General features: G+C 40.0%; 1 protein-coding gene across 1 annotated transcript in view; it reads left to right on the forward strand.

Annotated features, from left to right (window-relative positions):
• SGMS1 (sphingomyelin synthase 1) overlaps positions 1 to 12,474 on the forward strand; it is a 62,721-nt gene extending 50,247 nt beyond the window's left edge. Inside the window, exons 3-6 of the mRNA XM_087702545.1 lie at positions 3,206 to 3,323; positions 6,793 to 6,946; positions 9,050 to 9,216; positions 11,803 to 12,474. Of these exons, the coding sequence (XP_087558671.1) occupies positions 3,206 to 3,323; positions 6,793 to 6,946; positions 9,050 to 9,216; positions 11,803 to 11,982 (619 nt within the window). The 3' untranslated portion in view covers positions 11,983 to 12,474. The remainder of the gene's footprint in view (positions 1 to 3,205; positions 3,324 to 6,792; positions 6,947 to 9,049; positions 9,217 to 11,802) is intronic.
• Positions 12,475 to 16,172: the final 3,698 nt, after the last annotated feature.

Genomic DNA, 16,172 nt, shown 5'->3' on the forward strand with positions numbered 1-16,172 from the left:
ACCCCTGGTATGCCCAAGTGTGGGAGGAAGATCACACTTCCACTCTCTGTCATTAGGCTCGTCACAAGAGTCCATCCAGACAGAAACCCAATATTTTTACTGTTGCCTTTGTTATATTTGTGTTATTTATCAGCACAAATAAAAACATATATATATATATATATATATATATATATATATATATATATATATATATATATATATATATATATATATATATATATATATATATATATATATATATATATATATATATATATATATATATATATATATTAGATTTTTACAACCCCTGGTAAGCCCCAATTATGGGAGGAAGCTAACTGCTTATATATACATACACATTCAATTGGCTGTTTTTGTATGTTGCCATACTACATAGCTATTAACTGAAATCCCATTTCAATAACTGTGCTATAAGTATGCTAAATCTGGAAACTATATCTGATTGAAAATATTTTATATATTTTAAATATCTACCCTTGAAAAGCGTTCGGAGACTGCAGCTAGTCCAGAATGCGGCCGTGCGAGCGATATTGGGTGGACCGAGGTACACCCACGTTACAGCTGTCCTCCATGAGCTGCACTGGCTACCAATTGGTCTCCGGACGCAATTCAAGGTGTTGGTTATTACCTTTAAAGCCCTACATGGCTTAGGGCCAGCGTACCTTCGAGACCGCCTACTGCCAACGGCCAGTAAGATCCCACAGATTGGGCCTCCTTCAGATGCCGTCGGCTGGCGGGCCCCCGGAGGAGAGCCTTCTCTGTGGCTGCTCCGACGCTCTGGAATCAGCTACCCCCAGAGATCCAGACCATACCCACTCTCATGGCCTTCAGGAAAGCTGTAAAAACCTGGCTGTTCCGGCAGGCCTGGGGCTGTTGACCTCATTGTTGAAGTCCAGCCCCAGTTAGAATGAATGCATGTGATTTTAAACTGTCTTTTTTCTTATTTTTTTTCTTTCTCTTTTTCTTCTTTTGTAAGCCGCCTGGAGTCCTTCGGGATTGGGCGGCATATAAATTTTAATCATAAATAAATAAATAAATTTGCTATCAACAGTAAAAGTAAAGTCTCTCTGAGTTGAGTTCAACTCTCCCCAATTGTATTCTTTGGTAACAATATGAAAGTGGTTACCCTGTTTCCCTGAAAATAAGACCCCAGATAATAAATGCCCAATCGGGCTTTTGAGTGCATGCGCTAAAATAAGCCCTCCCCCCCCTCTCTGAAAATATTGCAACATCGCAGCAGCCATGAGGTGACTATGCTCGCCGCCTCCTGTACCTCGAAAATAATAAGACCTCCCTGAAAATAAGGCCATGTGCATATTTTGGGGGTCAAAAGAAAATAAGGCCATGTCTTATTTTGAGGGAAACACGGTAGTTGTTTCTTTCTTAGATTTTTTAAAATGTCTTTCCAGTTTAACTTTCTGCCCTGGTATTTTTGGGGTGGTTACCATCCAGTGGTGGGTTTCAAAAATTGTTCGGACCTACTCTGTGGGTGTGGCCTCCTTTGTGGGAGTGGCTTGCCGCCCATGTGACCGGATGGGAGTGGCTTGCTGCCCATGTGACCGGATATGAAGATGCCGACGACACTTGTCAGAACCACCTTAAGTTACCTCACACGCGGCACTGGCATGCATAAGAATAGGATGTAAACTTGTTTTTTAAAAGGCGTCTTTGGTTTGCGTTAAAACAACTTCAACACACGCAATGTTCTGATTGCACCACAAACGCAGTAGTCATCCTTACCTTTCACAGAGGCACTGAGTTTTATAAATAGGAGCATGATAGTGTAGAATAATCATATCCAAGGACCAGTGGTGGGTTTCAAAAACTTTTGGAACCTCTTCTGTAGGTGTGGCCTGCTTTCCGGGTCCACTGGTGGAACCTCTTCTAACCGGTTCGGTAGATTTGACGAACCGGTTCTACCGAATAGTGCGAACTGGTAGGAACCCACATCTGTTACCATCCAAGCTCTAGGCATGTTTTAAGTCTAACTGGGCTGCTTCAGATCAGTTAGCTACTGCTTCTAGTTGGACTTGTTCCCCAAACTTTTTTTCTTAAACCGCAATGTTGTCTTCTAAGCTGTTAATAAAAATTTAGAATATCTTACATGAATTAGTTACTGATCTTAAATCAGTGTTTCTCAACCGTGTCAACTTGAAGATGTCTGGACTTCAACTCCCAGAATTCCCCAGCCAGCATTCGCTGGCTGGGGAATTCTGGGAGTTGAAGTCCAGACATCTTCAAGTTGACAAGGTTGAGAAACACTGTCTTAAATCAAAGAATCTGAGGAAATGTCTTCTATGTCTTGTAATAGTTAAGAATGTCTGGACTTTTAAGTAGTCCAGGGGAACTAGAAAGAGGCCTTACAACTAAGTATTTACATTGATAAAAGCAATAGAGAGTTTGAGCATGAACATATTTAGTTTTAAGAACCAAAAGAACTAAACGATTTTAAGAAAATCATTTTTGATGTCGATTTTGTTAAAAATGGCAAAAGGTCTCTAAATGGGGTCTAAAGAGAGAATAACTAACAACAGTTAAGAAGAAAAACCTTTTTTTCTTAGTGTAATTTGTTTTTTTCAGTTTTTTGCAGCTCCTTGCTATCCTAAAAATAAACACATCATAATAAACTTTTAATAAACTTAAAAGCCCATAAAAAGTTAAAAACCCATGAATGGAATAAATACATTTATTTGATTGGAGAAGATGATGAATATGCCTTCAGCCCCTCTACACCAGGGGTGTCAAACTTGCGACCTGTGGGCCGGGCGCGTCGTGCGCTGGCCACGCCCATGCCCAGTTTAGCGAAGGAGAAGAAAAGTTGTGATACGTCACGTGACACCGCTACGGCGATGTGAGATTGACATCTCTGCTCTACGCCATATTATTCCAGATTACATCCCACACTGCATTCAGCAGTTTTTGCAGCTCTTTGGGAAAACATCCAATAATTCTGTTTTTTTGGTCATGTAGAAAAGAAAGCTAAGAACCAGATTTAACGTAGAAACAGTTTGAAGAATCTTTCTTATGCTTTCGCCTACACTACAGTCTTCTTGGATCTATTCTAGTTCTGTGAAGTTGGAATATATTTGTTTTTCGTAGTTTTCAGCCTAGTGCCTTATGGAGAGCACTCTTTTTACAATATTCTGAAGCATTCTTCACATGATATACAATTTTCTCTACCTTTTCTTTCTCCTTTCAGGTCTATTATTGGCAGAAGATTTCTTTGTATAGTTGGCACATTGTACTTATATCGGTGCATTACAATGTATGTAACGACACTCCCAGTACCTGGCATGCATTTCAACTGTTCGCCAAAGGTAAACTTTTTTTATTTTGCTATCATTATCTAACAACATTTTTTCCCCCTTCATTAGACATTCTGGAAGAGCTGGCTCAGAGTGACTAATGAATTTCTTAACCAAAGGAAATTGGCTGAATTTTTTCCCCCCATAGATAGTCAGTATTAATTATTGCTCAATTTTCTGTTGCTCAACCAGATGAACAGGTTCTGTCAGGATTCAGTTCCATATTTCTGTTATCCTTTCATGGCTTTTTGTTCAAAACCAATCATTTGGTGATCGCATTGAAATAGACCCATGAAATACCCAGCTTCAAAGGCAAGAAAGACTGTCAATAATTGATCTCATTCCTTAGGAAGACCAGAGAAGTACAGCCAGAAGTTTGCTACGGTAGTGGCGGCGGCGTGAGGCTCTGCCCACCTGCCCAGATGCAATCACGGACGCTCTACACATGCGCAGAAGTGCTGCGTGCGAGCTCCCGGTTCTGAACCGGTAGCGAAGTAAGCGGATTTCATGCCTGAGTACGGCATGTGAATTTCGAACGAATTTATAAACACTCCAATTACCATATTGGCACGTAGTGTGATAGAAATAACTAATCAATTAAGGGTAACAGCCTTAATATCGTTCCACAATTTATCATCCAGAAAAATTGCTTGATAGTTAGGAGAAGCACAAGACAGGTAGATACGTCCTTTGGACACATTGATGTAGAGCTAGACAGAGACATTTAATAATGGAGATATTTTACTAGGTATTATCCCAGAGAAATTCGAGGAAGAGGATACTTATTTGATTATACATGTAACTATAGCAGCAAGAATTGTATTTGCCCAAAATTGGAAATTAAATAAGCTTCCAACAGATGAAGAGATAATAAAAAAGATGTTAGATTGTGCCGAGATGAATAGGTTGACAATGAAAATAAAGGATAAAGAGGAATCTGAGTACTTCAAGACATGGGGAAGATTCTATGATTGGCTAGAGAAAGGAAACTAGAAAAGAAAGTAAGGAGAAGATATAGAACCCAGATGATGCACTGTTAAATGGAAAAGATGGGGAAGAAGGGGAAAACAGAAAAGAAAATATTAAATATATAAGTATATATCCAAGAGCGAGGCATAGAGGGGGAGGAAATATAGCTAGGATAGATTAGCGAAGGTAAGGAAATAAGAAATGATATGAAATTATACTTGGGTTTGCAAAAAAACCATCCCAAGAAAACATAAACTGAGATCTGACCTACAAGAATAGAAAAGAAAAGGAGAGAGGAAGGGAGAATGAAAGGAAGATGGGGGAAAGAAGAAAGAGGAGAGGAGAGGAGGATGGAATGGAGAGGAAGAGAAGGAGAGAGGGTAGGAAGGGGAAGAGGAAGAGTAGCAGTAGGAGAAAGGGAAGGGAAGAAGGAAGAGGAAGGATAGGAAGAAGGAAGAAAAGTAGAGAAGGGAGGGAGGGAGAAAAGAAAGGGAAAATAAGGTGGTGTTACAACAGGAGGAAGGGATGGTAAATAAACAACCCAAACTGTATATTATAACCTATTAAATGAAATAATAAATGTATAAGAATGATAACTGTAAAGAATAACAATTATGTGAATGTATACATAAAATGGTAGGTAAGAGAATAAAAAATAATTTTTTTTCCTTATAAATAATAATTTTGTTTGATAACAGTTATGTTAACAGTTTTATAAACACAAAGAATGCCATATTTATCCTGTTTCTCCTCCTTAATCCATATTTATAACCAGCAGGTTTAAGTTGCCATTTATGAGTTTGGGGAAATAAAGTTTATTTTCTTGTCAGCTCTCTTAAAAACATGGCAATTGGGTTCTTACAATGTATTGCACTTTTCTTGCGAACTTCCTAGAAAATATTGCAATATATTAGGAACTCTGTTGTTTTATAGCTGTTGTAAACATACGTGAGCAACTTCATTCAAGTTTTTCTTTCAGATGTCAGCTAAATGGCATTGTTGTTTAGAATTTTCAAAGAAACAAGATAAGTGAGTTAGTGGCAATATATATATAGCAATAGCAGTAGATTTATATACCGCTTCATAGGCCTTTCAGGCCTCTCTAAGCGGTTTACAGAGAGTCAGCATATTGCCCCCAACAATCTGGGTCCTCATTTTACCCACCTCGGAAGGATGGAAGGCTGAGTCAACCCTGAGCCGGTGAGATTTGAACCGCTGAACTGCTGATCTAGCAGTAGCCTGCAGTGCTGCATTTAACCACTGCGCCACCTCAATATTTAGATACCTGTATAGGACTTGTTTGGGTTTAAACCAATATTTTCTTGCATGGTCATTATAGTCTCTATTTTTCTTAATACCCTTCAGTGCCAATATATAGAAAAAGTACACATACAGATGAGGAATGAATCTATTAAACTTGGTCCTAGCTTTGTGAGATTGGATTCTGGATCTGTTTATTTCTATCCAAAAAGAGTAATATTCATTTCAACCATTTCTTGTTAATCCTTCTGCAAAGAAGATAGGTCAGTTCTCCCCAGCTAAACAATGATTCTGACTTCTTGTGTCATTTGACTGATTAGGTTCCACCACAAAAGCGCGTAGGACAAAATCGCGCTCGACAAAAGCGCGCTGTGACGTCATCACAGCGCGACGAAAAAGTTCGAAAAATGTAAAAATAAAGCGAAAACCTTACCCTAAGCCCCCCAAACCTAACCCTAAACCTAACCCTAAACCTAACTCTTAACCTAACCCTAAACCTAACCCTAAACCTAACCGTTAAAGTAACGAAAAACCTAACGCTAACCCTTAACCTAACCCTAACGCTAACGCTAACGCTCTAAAGCTAACCCTAACCCTTAACCTAACCCTAACCCTAAACCTAACCCTTACCTTTATGTGAATCGGCTTGCTTTAATTTAATTTTTATTAATTTTTATTTGAATTTTTCAATCTTTTTTGTCGCGCTGTGATGACGTCAAAGGCGCGATTTTGTCGATCGCGCTTTTGTCGTCCGCGCTTTTGACGGGTCACGGACTGATTATAGTAGAGAAAGAAAGAAAATGGTTTTGCTGAGCAAGTCGCTTCTCTGATATTTTAATCCATTTATGCTGAACAATGAAAGTGATATTAGGTTCCTATTTTGTGTTTTGAGGAAACAATCATGACTAGGGGGGGGGGGAACTGGAAAGTATGTGGTTATGCAAAAAGAAAAGTTTTCGTAAGGGGTATATGTCTTACAATTTTGAAACCTGTGAAGAAATTTGCGGTTCTGGGAAAAAGATTAGCAAACACATTCTTGTAAAAAGCTTTTTGTACAGTGAACGTACTTCAAGCTTATGCTATAATCCATGAGCCTTTGTGTTGGAACAAAAATTCTTTATTGCTATTTATCCCCTCTGCTTCTTTGATTCATTCAATGGCCTGGAAATTTAATTCCTTGCAGTACAATGTGTTGCAGTTAGGCACATTTGAACCTAACATGTTTGGTTTTATCCCTTCTTCCTTTCTGAAGCTTTTTGGCGACTGGGAATCACACATGAGAAGGATCATGAAGCTGCTTGCCGGGGGCGGGCTGTCAATCACAGGAGCCCATGACATGTGCGGTGACTACCTATACAGCGGCCATACGGTGATGTTAACTCTGACATACTTATTTATCAAAGAGTGTAAGTGCCGCCATTATACGATAGAACAATATATGTTATTCGATTAATTGGGATCACCCAGATTCACAAATTATTATATGTTTTTTTAAAGAAGTATCTTTTAGGGTATAACTCCCCCCAAAATAAAGCAACTTTATTAGTAGAAATTAGATTAATGTAACCACAAAGATCAAGCTGTGCTATAGATTAAACATTTATATTTAAATTACATTTAAATTACATAAATTAGCAATCCAATTATTGCTGCATCTATCTGACTTCCTAAAATGTCAGTCACGATAGCACTCTCTACAGCGTGAGCCGTGCTTGCATTTAAAATGAAATGCTTATAAGTTAAATATCTATTTTTAGGTGTAATTACATATTCATAATAAATGAACCATTAATGCTGAAAATATTCATTTCATCCTTACGATTTTTTTAATATCAAAAATTATATCAATTGGTAATAGCATTCCAGTAAGAGGGAATTTTAATATTTCTCGGGGGTAATAGGAATGAGGGATTAATCCTTTCTTTTACCCTTAGAAAGTCCATTTCATCCACCCAGTTTGATCCTGATACTGTTCCGAACTTTGCAAACTTCAATTTGAAATGCTATGGAGATTCAACTCTTGGAAAAGTTTTTTTTAGACAAAAATTATACTCTATTCTTTTCAACCTTTGTCAGTAACACAGCATGGCAGGGCCTTAGAAGCTATAGCCCTTGTTATGAAAACATCAATTGGCAGATTGTTGAATTTAAGTACAATGACAGTAAAGATTATACTTATGTGGTTATCAGTTGGCCAACTAGACTGAAACCTGTTCACTTTAAAAAAATGACTTTCTCCCCACTCTAGGATAAAATGCAAAATGGTGCTGATTTACAAATTAGTTGTATGTTAAAGTTATTCATATATCAGCCATCTCAACTAGGTTGGGGAAATATCTGGGTTATAATCTGAGCCGAGGTGGCGCAGTGCTTAGGGTGCAGTACTGCAGGCCACTTCAGCTGACTGTTATCTGCAGTTCAGCGGTTCAAATCTCACCGGCTCAAGGTTGACTCAGCCTTCCATCCTTCCGAGGTGGGTAAAATGAGGACCCAGACTGTGGGGGGCGATATGCTGACTCTGTAAACTGCTTAGAGAGGGCTGAAAGCCCTATGAAGCGGTATATAAGTCTAACTGCCATTGCTATTGGAAATAGAGAATTTGTAATCTAATGCTTGGATTATGAAAAAGCAAGATAACACCGCAATGGCATTAAAAAATACATATCTTCAGTTGAGATCTCATTTGAATGGTGACAGTTTTCTCCAAAACACTGCATGTTTCTCAAAGTGGATTTAGGATCATTTCAGGTTGTGGAAATCATAGAATCATGTGATTGGAAGATGTCCTTTTAGTCCAATCCTAGGCATATGGCAGGAATGTCATACTAGCTCCAATCAATGGCTCTCCAATTTTTGCTTAAAATACCTCCCACAGTGGAGCACTTATGGCTCCAGATGGCAAGTATTTTATTGCTTAATAAAGAGGTGGGGAACTTGTGGACTTCAACTCCCAGAATTCCTGAGCCAGAATGAGCCATAGTTCCCCACTCCTGGCTTAATAACTCCCACATTCAGCGAATTCTTCCTTCATTTGATTTTGAATTTCCCTCTACAAAGCAGCTAACCCATCGGAGCTACAAAGAATTAGTGCCGACCATCTCCCTTACGATAGCCCCCTCAAGTATATGAAGACTGCTGTTATGTCCCTTGCTTTTCTGCACATGACTTGCAATAAGCACTAAGACTTACATACCACTTCATAGTGCTTTACAGCCCTTTACAGAATCAGCATATTTCCCCCAACAATCTGGGTCCTCATTTTATCGACCTCGAAAGGATGGAAGGCTGAGTCAACCTTGAGCCAGTCAGGATCGAACTCCTGGCAGTGGAATGCAGCGTCAGCCTGCAATATTACATCTCTAACCACTGCGCCACCACGGCTCACCCAGTTCTACTTGGGAATGATCTTGTTTTTCAGAATAGCAGGCACTTTAATTTCTGGGCGTGAAGATATTTTGTGTTTGAAGAATTCACGAATTAAGGCCCCCTGTGTTTTTCCTTATTTTCAGATTCACCTCGGCGATTGTGGTGGTATCATTGGATTTGCTGGGCTCTCAGCATAGTCGGGATGTTCTGTATTCTTTTAGCTCATGATCACTACACTGTGGATGTGGTAGTGGCTTACTACATCACTACAAGACTTTTCTGGTGGTATCATACCATGGCCAATCAACAAGTGAGTTTCTTTTCTTTCCCCTGTAAAAATGCATTATCAGGGTCTAGTTCATTCATTTCATTTCATTTATTGAATTTCTATGCCGCCCAATCCTGAGGGAGTCCGGGCGGCTTACAGAAATGAAAAAAAATTAAAAAGAATTTTTAAAAACAATGGGACACAACAAAGTTAAAAAAGGAACTCAACAAACACCCAGTCGAAAGGGGGCTGGACCTCAATCAAGGGGTCAAGAGCCCCCAGGCCTGCTGGAAAAGCCAGGTTTTAATGGCTTTGCGAAAGGCTATGAGAGTGGGCGGGGCCCGGATCTCTGGGGGCAGCTCATTCCATAGGGCCAGAGCGGCAACAGAGAAGGCCCTACTCCTAGGTGTCGCCAGCCGGCATTGTCCCGCTGAAGGCACCCGGAGAAGGTCCATCCTGTGCGATCTTATTGGTCTAAGGGAGGTATGTGGCAGAAGACGGTCGCGCAGGTATCCGGGTCCAGTCCAGTATAATGATCATTTGAGCACAAGCTTATTTTATGGCTGGATCCCTCCTTCTTATAGTACCCCAGGTATAGTTTAATCTCTTACTTGAAGGATTAGGGTTTTTTTTAGGTTAATATTAAAATGCAGGTAGTCTTTGACTTACAACACTGTATTTAGTGAGTCCAAAATTACAATGGCATGGAAAGAGTGACTTATGACCCCTTTTCACACTTTATGACCGTTGCAGCATCCTCATAGTCATGTTCTCAAAATTCAGATGCTTTGCAATTGACTTATATTTAGGACTGTTGCAATGTCCGGCAAGTCCTGTGATTCGCTTTTGCAATTTTCTGACCACCAAAGTCAACGGAGAAGCGAGATTCACTTAACAACCATTTTACTAAATTAACAATTGTAGTGATTCACTTAACAGCAGGGGTGAAATTCAGCAGGTTCTGGAAAACTGGTAGTGGAAATTTTGAGTAGTTTGGAGAAACAGCAAATACCACCTCTGGCTGGCCCCAGAATGGGGTGGGAATGGAGATTTTGCAATATCCTTCCCCCAGAAGTGGAACTGGAGCCCTCTCTTCCCAAATTATTTGGGGGATTAATCCGCTGGATATTGGGTAACAGACCACTGTTTTCTCATTCTAAGGAAGCTGGTAGAAGAATAAACTGAAAGACACATTTGAGGAAGTTGGGAAGCCACAAGTTTTAACCCATCACACAGTTGATGACTGAAGGCCTGAGTCACCCAAAAACCCATTTCTGTAAGAATTGTGCAAAAAAGGGGGAAAGATTGTTCCTAAAGTAGAAAAGTGCTATGCTGTTAAATAAACCACACAAACCACACAAACAGTGAACCCATCTATTTTGTAACTTTGAGTTTTATAATTAGACTCGTTTTTTTTCATAGGAAAAAAACAATCTTAAGTAAGTGTTATATGTGTCATAAGACTAAGTACATTATTATTTCCTTGATAATAGTCTCTGAAGCAACAGATAATTTGGCAAGTCAGCTTTTGAGGCCAGTATCAACGTCTCGAATTTAGTCATAAGGCTAAATCCCATAATAACACGACGCAAGTGATAAAATAGGTCCTGAAGACTGTGCTTACTGAATAACTATTGATCTGCTCTCTGTTATAAATAGAGCCGAGGTGGCGCAGTGGTTAAATGTAGCACTGCAGGCTGACTGCAGTTCAGCAGTTCGGCTGTTCAAATCTCACCGGCTCAGGGTTGACTCAGCCTTCCATCCTTCCGAGGTGGGTAAAATGAGGACCCGGATTGTTGTTGGGGCAATATGCTGACTCTGTAAACTGCTTAGAGAGGGCTGAAAGCCCTATGAAGCGGTATATAAGTCTAACTGCTATTGCTATTGCTATTGTTACTTATGAAGTTATATACTTCAGTGTAATTTTAAAGGTAATCGAACTTCCTCAAGCTAAATTTCGAGATTCTTTCTATGTAACAGAAAAACTGGGAGGCAAAAGCTGAGATGATCTTCGACAAGACAGTTGAAGATCATCTTTCAGGGATTCTGATGTGTTGTCTGCAAGAAGGACCTCTTTTTGGAAGTAAACATGTTAGGTCATAGCGAATGCTGGCTGGGGAATTCTGGGAGTTGAAGTCCACACACCTTCAAGTTGACAAGGTTGAGAAACACTGTGTTAGGTAGACATAATATAGGAGCCCAGGAATGGTGTTTTTAGACTTATACACACTTCGCAATGCTTTCCAGCCCTCTAAGCGGTTTACAGAGTCAGCCTATTGCCCCCAACAATCTTGGGTCCTCATTTTATCGGCCTCGGAAGAATGGAAGGCCGATTCAACCTTGAGCTGGTCAGGATTGAACTGCTGGCAGTTGGCAGAGTTAGCCTGACGTACTGCATTCTAACCACCACGGCTCTTAAGGTTTGCAGTTACTCGTGTCTTAAGTAGCTCTTACAATATATGATCACAGGGCCTACTCCAAAATCAGTCTGAACCACGATTATGACGCTTTCACGCTTTCGTCGATCGCGCTTTTGTGGACCGCGGTTTTGACGGGTCACGGAATAAATTCACTATTCTGAGTGCTGTTAACTAAATAGCTTATTTATAATGTTTTTCCCCCTCCTAGGTGCTAAAAGAAGCTTCTCAGACTAATCTCCTTGCACGGGTGTGGTGGTACAGACCCTTCCAGTACTTTGAAAAGAATGTCCAAGGCATTGTACCACGTTCCTATCATTGGCCTTTTTCCTGGCAAGCTTTACACCTCGGACGGTCAGCAAAATACAGCAAACTGGTGAATGATACATAACAGATAAGAATAAGGAGCTGGCGAGAGAACTGTCTGAAAAGTGCTCGGAACTCCCCTAGATGTGACGCCATAGCAATTGAACTGGTCCCTTAATTCTACCTTTTAACCCTTACCTTGACTTTAATCTCTTACCTGGCAAGCACTGTGATAACTTTTTTTTTCTCCAAAGGATCTGCAATGGACAACAATAAAGTTATGGTAACTTATCATGCACTGTATACATTTCTTGTTAATAGATTATGGATTTGCATTGCTCATCACCCTGTTTCTTTGTATATGATGCAGCAGCATAACAACAGACAAAAAAAGCTTTTATATCATTAAGTTCTGGTCTTTCCAGTCAGATCTGGGAATGAAGCATATTATTTTCTTGGGAAAACATAATTTTCATATCTCTTGCCCCAAAGATTGGGCTGTAAGCCATTTTCTAGCAAATGTCTATATGAAGGTTTCTAAATACCTGACTTGGATAAATAAATAAATATACAGGAATCTTTCTTATCTGTTTCACTGAAGCTACAAAATGATAGACGCGGAAAGGTTTGGTAATCATTGATTTTGTAAATCTGCAGTGACAGTGTCAAAACGGTGCAAAAAAAAAAATACTATTCTGTTGTAAAGTGATTTTCTAAGTATTTCCTAACTTTATTTTTCAAAAGAATAATGCATTCAAATGAATTCTAAAAACGGTTTTTACACGACAGAGAAAAGAGTTTAAAACTTTAAAAAATAATGCTCCTTGGGAGAAAGATTTGTGTGTTCTTAGTGCCTTTCTTGTCTTGATAGTATGGTCAGTAGGCATTCTTTACAAACTTTTGTTTAAAATAAAAGTATTCCACAAAACCAAGGTTATACGTATTGTACACATTATCAAATTTTATATCTAAATTAAACTGGAAATCTGTTTGCAATATTCAGATGACTGAATTGGGCGGGCGGGGGCTGGGGGGAATCTAATATGATAATCATGTCTTCACACTTTGTGAGCAGGTTAGAACGAAATATACTATTTAAATTATTTTATTGTCTACTCCATACATGAATTTTTAACTATAGCAAGAAAACAGCCATGACTTCCTTATTATGAGTTTATTTTTCAAAGTATAAATAAAGTATAAACAAATAAAAATAAATTCAAATTATAAACAATGTCTGATCCCTGAATGAAAATATTGTTGGAAAACAATTGATTTATTTAAAAACAGGGTTTGTGCAGAAACTGCATGTAATTCTAAAATTTTAAATTCTGCCATACATACTTTGTTTGGGGGAAGTATTCTATCCTAAACTTGCCAATGTGCAGAGCAAAAATAGTTTTTTAAGAATGAAGAAGCATATGATATATATATATATATATATATATATATATATATATATATATATATATATATATATATATATATATATATATATATATATATATATATATATATATATATATATATATATATTCATTCATTCTGTATTTTACATGAAGCAGAATTATCTTCTGTAGGATTTTTGTGTGTTCAAAAAGGTGAAATTTGTATTGTACAACAATAACGGTGAAGGAAAATAAAAGGCTTTTAAAGAAGCAGTGTCCTTAGTTTGTCAAATGCAACAAGCAAAGAATTAAAGCAAAGTTCAGAAAAGCATATTAAAAAGAGCTATATATATTTTATAATATATATTATTATCGTCTACTTAACAATGGAAAAAATGGAGAAGGAACCATAGAAGGTATGTATCTATATGTGTATGCACCTATGCACTGTTAACTCTGACAACTATATGGACAAGACTCTGCAGTTTTCTTGGAAAGATTTCGGAAGTGAGTTGTCCTTGCCTCCTTCCTGTGGCTAAAAGAGAGAGCAGTGGTCACCCAGTTGGTGTTATGTCCAAGATGGAACTAGAACTCCCAGTTTTTAACCCTTTGCCTTAACCAGTTGCGTCCCTACCTGAACCGGGAGGCCCTCACAACAGTCACTCGTGCCCTTGTGACCTCTAGACTGGACTACTGCAACGTGCTCTACATGGGGCAGCCCTTGAAGAGCATTTGGAGACTTCAGCTTGTCCAGAATGCAGCCGCGCGAGCGATTGTGGGTGCACCTCGGTTCACCCACGTAACACCTATCCTCCGCGAGCTGCACTGGCTGCCTATTGGTCTCCGGATACGCTTCAAGGCGCTAGTCGTCACTTATAAAGCCCTTCATGGTATTGGACCTGGGTACTTGAGAGACCGCCTGCTGCCAATTACCTCCAATAGACCGATCAGATCCCACAGATTAGGCCTCCTCTGAATTCCATCCGCCGGCCAATGCCGGCTGGCGACTACCCAGAGGAGAGCCTTCTCTGTGGTTGCTCCGACCGTCTGGAACGAGCTCCCCATGGAGATTCGAACCCTCACCACCCTCCAGGCCTTCCGCAAAGCCCTTAAAACCTGGCTGTTCCGACAGGCCTGGGGCTAAAGAGTTTTTGCCCCCCTTCTTGAATGGTATGGTGGTTGTGTGTTTTTAAATTTTGTATTGTTATGTCTCGTCTTTTTATCCCCCTGTCTGTACCCCCTTCCCTGATTGAATTGTGAGCCGCCCTGAGTCCCCTTCGGGGAAAAGGGCGGCATATAAATGTAATAAATCCAATCCAACCACTACGGCCACCATAACCACTCAAAGAGCCACAAAGATCCTAACCAGAAGCTCCTCCCATTCAATTCTGGAGCCGACCAGAAGTTTCCCACCATAGAGTCTCAATGTCCTTTTTCCTCTACCTGTCCTAACCAAAGCCCTATCAATTAAGGAGCTGACCAGAAAACCTGCCCCTTGCCATAGAGTCTCTTCCGGGTGCGCCCTGCTCCCCCGCCCCCCAAACCGGAAACTCATCTCAAAATTGTAGTGCCAACCTGTGACGGAGCTGCAGCAGAGGGATGAAAGAGCCACATGTGGCTCCAGAGCCATGGGTTGCTGACCCCTGCACTACACCAAAGTGGCTCTCCTAGATGTTGCTACACATTGTTAACTTTCGGTGGCAATATTTTAAGCGATAAAAAGCTTGCCCAACTATAGAGAGGATGGCCAGTGCTCCCCCCCCCATTTTTGGCATGCTTTTTTCGCCCTCCCCAGGCTCCAGAGGCTCCGGCCCTTTGGAACGAGCTCCCCGCAGAGATTCGGACCCTCACCTCTCTCCAGGCCTTCTGAAAAGCCGTTAAAACTTGGCTGTGTCGGCAGGCCTGGGGTCGATGAATTCCCTCCCCCTCTCGATTTGTGTGGCTGTTGGTCGTTTTTTTAAAATGCCTGTATTTGTCGTTTTGTTGTGTTTCTCTTTCCCCTTTGGGTTTGTGCGCCGCCCTGAGTCCCACCGGGAATAGGGCGGCATATAAATAAAACGAAACCTAAACCTAAAAGAGCCTGGGGAGGGTGAAAACAGCCCCCCACCCCACCCCCGGAAGCCCTCTGGAGGTTTCAAGAGCTTCCCTTAAGCTTCCGGAATGCAAAAAACCAGCCGTACAGGCAAACCAGAAGTTCGGGAGTGGACTTCAGGTTTGCTCATAGGGCTGGTATTAGCCCTTTGGAGCCTTCAGGGGCCTTCAGGAGGGCGAAAAATGACCTCAAAACAGCACGTCCATGCGCGCTGGCCAGCTGACCGGACAATGCCTTGTGTGCCCTGACAAATGGCTCCACATGCCACCTGTGGCACACGTGCCAGAGGTCCGCCATCACGGGTATAGACTCTTAAGGAACATATAGTAGATTTCATCCATGACAATCTGTCCCTAACCCTGGTCCTTCAAGTCTCTCAACAGTGCACCCATTATTACCATTATAACTGAATCCATTCACCTTGCTACTTGTCTTACTCTTCTCCTTGCTTTCTTCACTTTTCCCAGCATTAAAGTCTTGTTTGTAATAGATATAGCTGAATAATAATTGATATTGATAGTAATGTATATAATGTGGAGTTGATATGATAAATAATAATTGGATATGAGAAGGGAAGGTTGGAAATATTTTTGGACCATATACAAAGGTTATTAATCACAATAATTGTTACTATTAAAAAATAAAATAAAATATATACAGTTAAATGTTAACTAATATGGGGGAAAATGTTACGATATACGATATAATTACATAAAGAAGGGAGAATGATAATAAACCACATCGCATGGAAGATGGAATTTTTGGTATTAAATATTATGGATGTTCAGCTAAAAC

This window comes from Thamnophis sirtalis, unplaced genomic scaffold (genome assembly GCF_051295495.1).
Source record: "Thamnophis sirtalis isolate CommonGarterSnake01/CBP01778 unplaced genomic scaffold, rThaSir2_p1.2 scaffold_15, whole genome shotgun sequence".
Lineage (NCBI taxonomy): Eukaryota > Metazoa > Chordata > Lepidosauria > Squamata > Natricidae > Thamnophis > Thamnophis sirtalis.